The sequence below is a fragment of the Nothoprocta perdicaria genome, unplaced genomic scaffold (genome assembly GCF_003342845.1).
Source record: "Nothoprocta perdicaria isolate Ctin4 unplaced genomic scaffold, notPer1 scaffold_28, whole genome shotgun sequence".
Taxonomy (NCBI): Eukaryota; Metazoa; Chordata; class Aves; order Tinamiformes; family Tinamidae; genus Nothoprocta; species Nothoprocta perdicaria.
Window position 1 is genome coordinate 3930232 of NW_020455510.1, and position 7428 is coordinate 3937659.

The 7428-nt window shown below is 43.6% G+C and overlaps 1 protein-coding gene across 1 annotated transcript; it reads left to right on the forward strand.

Moving 5' to 3' along the window:
- The first annotated feature begins 633 nt into the window (after nucleotides 1–633).
- Nucleotides 634–5519, forward strand: KCNA4 (potassium voltage-gated channel subfamily A member 4). The gene is made up of 2 exons (XM_026041237.1): nucleotides 634–1118; nucleotides 1920–5519. The coding sequence occupies exon 2, from the start codon at nucleotides 2702–2704 to the stop codon at nucleotides 4691–4693; it is 1992 nt and encodes a 663-aa protein (XP_025897022.1). The 5' UTR covers nucleotides 634–1118; nucleotides 1920–2701; the 3' UTR covers nucleotides 4694–5519.
- Nucleotides 5520–7428: the final 1909 nt, after the last annotated feature.

A 7428-nucleotide genomic window follows, 5' to 3' on the forward strand; every position in this document is an offset into this window, starting at 1 on the left:
TTCCTCCTCCCAGGGAACTTCTGTTTTCTCCTTCATTTTGAAATTCCCTGAGCCGCTTTGACCACATAGGGTGTTTTTTTCTTCCTTAAAAGGATGTGGGGAAGAAAGGAAAAAATAATAGAACAGAAGACAGGGCTTATAGCATTGCCTTGAGCCTGGAGCTTTGCTAGGTAGACTCTGCATTCGCTAAGCGGGGGAGCGTTTCTTTCCCTTCCTAATGCACCGATTAACAAAAGCACGGGAGAAGCGGGAGGCCGGGGGCGCGCGAGGGGCCGGGGGCGGCAGTGCGGGCCGCAGCCGCGAGGGGCCGGCCGCGAGCCGCGCAGCTCCNAGAGCTGCCGTGCTCGGGATCCCGCTGCATCCCGACTCCCGCTGCCCGGAGCGGCTCCGTCACGGCCGCTCTTGGCCGCTGTCCCCGCCGCCTCCGCGCAGCGCCGCGGCCTCCGCGCCGCGCAGCAACAGGGCGCGCTGCGGCTCCGCGCCGCGCGGGCAGAGCCGCGCGCTGAGCGCTGCCTCTGCCTTCATCCACCACCACCCGCCCCCAAGAGTATTCCCTTTTTTATTTTTTTGTATTTATTTCTAAGCAGCACTAAGCGGCAGCACAACAAGTGGAGGATGCGAGTGGCTGCTGGCTGAGCTGCTGCTGCCTGGACCTGCTGGAGGGGGAAACTGCAAGAAGCAACACCCGTCCTACCATCAGGCTTGTGGTACTCAGGTTATTTAACGGTGACTTACAAATCTGGAGGGCAAGCCAGGCTTACAAAGGCTGGCGATCACGCTCCCCTGCTCATTTTGCGTCCCTCTCACCCAAACACACTCGCCTCCTTCATTTTTTCCCCCCTTTTGGAATGAGATGCTTGCTTGTTGCCTTTCTGCAAATGCCTGTGCAAGAAGCAGCATCCGCGGCAGTGCAGAGCACTCCCGGCTCAGGCTGCGTTGCTGCCTTGCTCTTGTTGCAAGTGGCAAGAAGGGAGAAAAATAACTCGTCAACCTGTGGTGCCGACTGACCTCACACACCTGAAAACATAGATCGATTGGCACAGCCCCCTGATCAGGACTGCTGTCTCCAGATCCTTACACTAGCAAGAACAGCATTGCTATTTCTCTGCCTAGGAACTGTAAGTATAATAGCATTTTTTAAGATTCTTTTTTTTAATGCATGACATGTAGGTACGACTTTAAAAATAGCAATGTCATTTAACAGACTGTTCACCTTCTGTTGTGTATTAATAGCTACAGCTGTAAATGAGGGTTCTGTTTCAAAGGGGTGTGTGTATTTTTTTTGTGTATGTGCTTGCATGTAGATGTTGCTTTGGTGCACCTGCAGTTATGTTTTTTGACTCACCATATCAGTGTTTTCAGCTGATTGAGCATCGTATCTGCCTGTTTTCCAATTAAATTTGATAAGATATTGTAGTTGAAACGCAATTCAACTGCAAATTAAAATGTAGCATTCCTGTCTCTTACGTGTTTCTAGAGATACTGCAAAAGCTCTTTGTGTAGGTATGCTTCTTGTAATATTTTATATAGCTATATGTAGGTCTGTGTATATGTATGCAACCAGAGATTTGAATGCACCGTGTATTGCAGTATTTTTATAACTGTTTATATGTGTTACTGTCTCAGAAGCATGCATGTGTTTGTGTATGGATGCAAGTGCTTATATGGGTGGGGATTTTGTGTATCTATATATATGTGACATACCCACCCACATCCTTACCCACAGAGTCGTTCAAAATCTCTGTGCATGTGATGTGGGTGTGTGTGTAATGTAGAAGTGTGAATAGTGTGGGCAAGGGAAGGTTTGAATACTGTGGCAATAAATGACACAATTTCATTTGATCAGTGTGACCTTTTAGAAAAAACAATCCAATCTTTTTCCTTTTTTGTTTTGTTTACTTTTTGTGCATGTGCCTCAGGTTAAGTGCTTCTTCTGCATGACCATAATCAAAAGGTGACCCATCCACTCCCTTATGCCCTATGGGGACCTCAGAGCCAGTTTTTCAGTCTTCATCTCCTCCTCCTCCTCCTTCTCCTCCTCTTCCTCCTTCTCTTACCACTGGTGCGAACACACTGGATGCTGCTGCCAGGTTTGAGACGTTGTTGACAGGCTGAAGAAAGGATTTGCAGAGACCTTCTCACTGTGTAAATAGAGTGACGGCTGGAATTACCTTCAACTCCCTGAGTAATGATATTAAACAGTAATAAGATTGTTAGGCCAAAGCATTACCAGCAACTAATTATGAAGAACGAGACTATTTGCATTTGGTTGCAATGATGAACTAAAGACCTGAAACAACTCTAGAAAACAGATACCCCTTGATTTGCACATTTTTTCTTTCTGTATGCAGTCTCCATACAAGATGGCCATGAATTGGATCTGATCTGGGAGATAAATGAACATAGGCTCGATGGGTAGAAGGACAAAGCCTCAGCTGTTTTCTGCTCCAATCTGAGAGTTGCATACATTCTTATTAACAAAACGCAGTGGGTTGTGTCAAACACTCTGGACCATAAGAACATGCAGATATGTGGTGTTCCAAAACATAGATTCAGTGTTGCTTCGGCATTGCCCTGCCCTCTGCCCAAGAGCCTGTCCTCCAAATGCAAATGGTTTTGAACTTTCTATAGCAAAAGCTGAGGCTACACCATAAACAAACCAAACTACTTAGCACCGAGGGATTAAAAAAGCAGCAGAAGCATGGAGGTGGCAATGGTAAGCGCGGATAGCTCGGGCTGCAACAGCCACATGCCCTACGGATACGCCGCGCAGGCGCGGGCCCGCGAGCGGGAGCGCCTGGCGCAGTCCAGAGCAGCGGCGGCTGCGGCAGTAGCAGCAGCGACAGCAGCGGTGGAAGGAGGGGCAGCAGGTGGGGGTGGCCCCCATCACCACTACCACCAGGAGCAGAGCCGGGGCGCGTCCTCCGCGCACGGCGGGAGCGCGTCGCGCAGCAGCCTGCCCCACCGCCAGAGTGGTAAGAGACGGAAGAAAGGGAAAAAGAGGAGCCACCGGTTGGGAAGTAGGGAATGCGGAGCCTCCTTCCCGTGCTCAGAGCTACTGCCTCTCAGTGGTTCTGAAGAGAGAATCCTGAAGGACCTGAGTGAGGAGGAAGAGGAGGATGAAGATGAGGATGAAGATGATGAGGAAGAAGGGAAGCTCTGCTACACCGATGACTATGGGCATGATGAGTTTTCGTTCTCAGACCAGCCACCCGATGATGGTGGTGGAGGCCCTGGGGGTTACAGCTCTGTTCGCTACAGTGAGTACGAGTGTTGTGAGCGTGTGGTAATCAACGTGTCAGGACTGCGGTTTGAGACCCAACTGAAGACACTAGCTCAGTTCCCGGAGACGTTGCTGGGCGATCCAGCGAAGCGAGGCAGATACTTTGACCCTCTCAGGAACGAATACTTCTTTGACAGAAACCGGCCCAGCTTTGATGCCATCCTGTACTACTACCAGAGTGGTGGCCGACTGAAGAGGCCAGTGAATGTGCCCTTTGACATCTTCACTGAGGAGGTGAAATTCTACCAACTTGGGGAGGAGGCCATGCTCAAGTTTAGGGAGGACGAAGGGTTTGTCAAAGAGGAAGAAGACAAAGTTTTGCCAGAGAACGAGTTTAAGAAGCAGGTCTGGCTGCTGTTTGAGTACCCGGAGAGCTCCAGTCCAGCCAGAGGCATTGCCATTGTCTCAGTCTTGGTTATCTTGATCTCCATCGTCATCTTCTGTCTGGAGACTTTGCCAGAGTTTAGAGATGACAAAGAATTCATCATGTCCCTGAGCGCAGGGAAGGGGTTTTCCAATGAGTCCCGTCACCTGGATGCTGGGGAGCACACCATCTTCAATGACCCCTTTTTCATTGTCGAGACAGTTTGCATCATCTGGTTCTCCTTTGAGTTTACAGTGCGCTGCTTTGCATGTCCGAGCAAAGCACACTTCTTCAAGAACATCATGAACATCATAGACATTGTCTCCATCTTGCCTTACTTCATCACTCTGGGCACTGACCTGGCCCAGGAGCAGGGGAGCAATGGTCAACAGGCCATGTCTTTTGCCATCCTGAGGATCATCCGCCTGGTCAGGGTGTTTCGCATCTTCAAGCTCTCAAGACACTCCAAGGGTTTGCAGATCCTGGGTCATACCCTCAGAGCCAGCATGAGGGAACTTGGCCTCCTCATTTTTTTTCTCTTTATTGGAGTTATTTTGTTTTCCAGTGCTGTTTACTTCGCAGAAGCTGATGAGCCTGCCACCCATTTTCAAAGCATCCCAGATGCCTTTTGGTGGGCTGTAGTGACCATGACTACAGTTGGTTATGGGGACATGAAACCCATAACTGTGGGTGGGAAAATAGTTGGGTCCTTGTGTGCCATTGCAGGAGTGTTAACCATTGCTTTACCAGTGCCAGTGATTGTCTCCAATTTTAACTATTTCTATCACAGAGAGACTGAGAATGAAGAACAAACACAGCTGATGCAAAATGCAGTCAGTTGTCCATACCTCCCAACAAACATACTGAAGAAATTTAGAAGTTCCTCATCTTCGTCCACAGAAGATAAATCAGAGTATTTGGAGATGGAGGAAGGAGTTAAAAAATCCCTTTGTGTAAAGGAAAAGAAAAGTCAGGAAGCAGGGGACAGAAGTGAGTCAGAGAAGAAAAATTGTGTAAATTCAAATTCTGTGGAAACTGATGTGTAATTTGAACACTTCCAAATATATTTATGCATTAAAGAGTGCAGTGAAAAAAAAAAAAGAAATATGCAAACAAGAGTCTAGAGCATACAGTAGTATGCTATTTCATGGTTAAATACAAATAAAAAGCATTGCTAAACTTGTATTACATATCAAGTAAGTGATATAACTCGAGAAAGGGATTGCTAGATCTGATATAGTTTCAGACTTTATATTTTTAGTAGAATGCAAGTGTTTTGCACATAAGGCGGAAAAATTCGTTAAAACCTAGTCAGTTTAAAAGTGGGTGCATGAACTGTCGACATCACTAATAACAGCTCAGTGGTAAAAGTTGGCATTCAGAGGTATTTACTATGTAAGAAGCAATCAAGTTTGGTAGTCATTTATCTATTTATCAGTGCTTTAATAGCAGCTACCATGAATCATTGGATACCATAGTCATTGTTTTACAAATGATAAATTTATTGTAAAAAGATATTCTACAGAAGATAGATCTAATTTTTTTCTTGAGATCTTTACTGCTTGTTTCTAACTGGAAATTTACTTTGAAAAGGCTGCTGAGCCTCCAGAAATTGTTTATTTTTATAACTCTCTTTGGAGGCATTGCAGTATTTGTTGTCTAATAATTAAAGAAGTGAAGTAAGAGAATCGTTTAACCTGGTCTGACTGCAAAAGCAAATGACTGGAATGCTTTTTTGCACTACTTTATATGCTGGAGATATATTGAAAGAGACTTCATACTGTGAATGTTTACTAATGTAATAGTTCAATGACAATCATTGGAAGAGTGAATTCTGCATCATATTTTATTGCTTTTCTTTTCTTTATGTGATGCTGATGGCAGAACAGCTAATAATACATTAACTCCGTTCTCTTCTAATTATGAATATTTGTGGTCTGGAAAAGGATTGTGAAGTAAAATTTTATAATCAAAATATTTTTGAAATAAGTGTTTTCTACTAATGCCCTCAAGAAATACCAACTGATTTATCTCTCTTTTTTTTTTTTTCTGCTTCAGAATCTATGATTAGTACATGCACTCTGTCAGTGGTGAAGTAATCCAGTGTATGGGAGGAGAAGGCAGAAGTAATAAGATATTCAGTTGTTACAGTACTGACAATTCAGAATTGCTAACTTTTTTAATGTGCTATTATTGGTGCTGCATTTTCCCCCTAATTACAGCTTTCACCCATGTGTATTTCAAGCAACATTTAAGATCCAAAATAGGCATTCTGGGATTTGAGATGAACATGTTGGGTCCCTTTCAGCACTTGAGAAAACATTCCTTGATTTCTTTTCACTGATTCTTAGGCCAGCTATATTTTACTGTGGGTCAAAAACATTCATTGCCCTTTCCAGGAAATTAAGATGTGTAAAGATCATCTTCTCCCAGACTCCAGAATGAAATAGGTAAGATGTTATTGCTAGAGTAAATAATAGATTCTGAGAAAGCATTTTTTGTTTCATGGTTATCTGTGGAAGGCACTATAAAACTGATTTTTTTTCCCCCACAGGCCACTGTGGAATACTACAGATTACAAAGCTTTAACCAAATTCTTCAGGGGCTGGTACGCACCATTTTAAGAGAAAAAGAGCATAGCTTGGGTGCTACTGAACTACAGGAGTTTTGCAATATTGAGTTAAAACTAACAGGAATTTGGAAAGCAGAACTAGAAAATGCCTTGACGTGCTGGAACCCAAAAGTGACAAAGCCAAAATCAAGCCTGAATTGTGTACTGGTGACAAAACACATAATCTATCACATAAGCATTGTTTGGTCTGTGTAGCAACCTGTGGTAAAGAATAGAGCTGTAGGCATTGAACTCTGATTGATTTTTGCCTTCATGTGTTTTCTGTGGATAACCTCTCTGAAAAAATAAATCTAAATTTCTAATGCTGCTCTTACAGCTTTCTAAATATTAGAGATACCGAGAACTTAGAGAAATAATTTTATTTTCACTTGAGCATTTTATGTGGTAGAGTAATAAAATGCATCCCTGATTTAGCTGATGTGAATGGCTTTATGCTAGGAAACATTTTAGTACCGGTAACATAGTTCAAATGATTTCACATTGACATACATTTCAGCTAAAAATACTGCAAATGGAGATATTTTGGTATTTCATGTTCACTTGCAGGGGTGAGAATTTGGAGAGGCTCCATTAAAATTCATGGAATAATGGCAGCATCAAGTCAGATTTGACATTGAGGCTGATACTGAACTGTTAATTGGCCCTTTTTTTAAAGGCATTTGTAAACATTTTTATAAGAGCCAATGGCCAGATTTTTGAGAAGGAAGATCTGCAAAGTGAGGTATGGGATTTAATGCATGACTTATACAGATTCCTTGAAAATTTCAGCATGGATGGTGAAGCTTATATCAAAAGTAGTGTTGTATCTCCCCATCCAGGAGCTCAGGGATAAGGGTTTTTGTCTATTTGTTTTTGTTTTTTAGTGTTTTTTAAGCTTCCTCGGCACGATTCCGCAAGAGACCAGTTCCAGTGGATGGAACGCTTAATTTCTTTCATTTGAAGGGCAATTCTTCTGCTTCAATATTTCTGTTTTGTAGAGTCTGTTATTTTGGCATCTGTGTGATGCCAAATCATTTCGGAAGCTCAAGGGAGTGGAAAAAAAATGACTCCCGTCATGGTTATATCTGGCTCGTGACAATAATGTTCTTGGTGTTTGGGGATACAAATGGGACTTTTGTACTTATTTTGGTCAATGAAATATGAGATCTG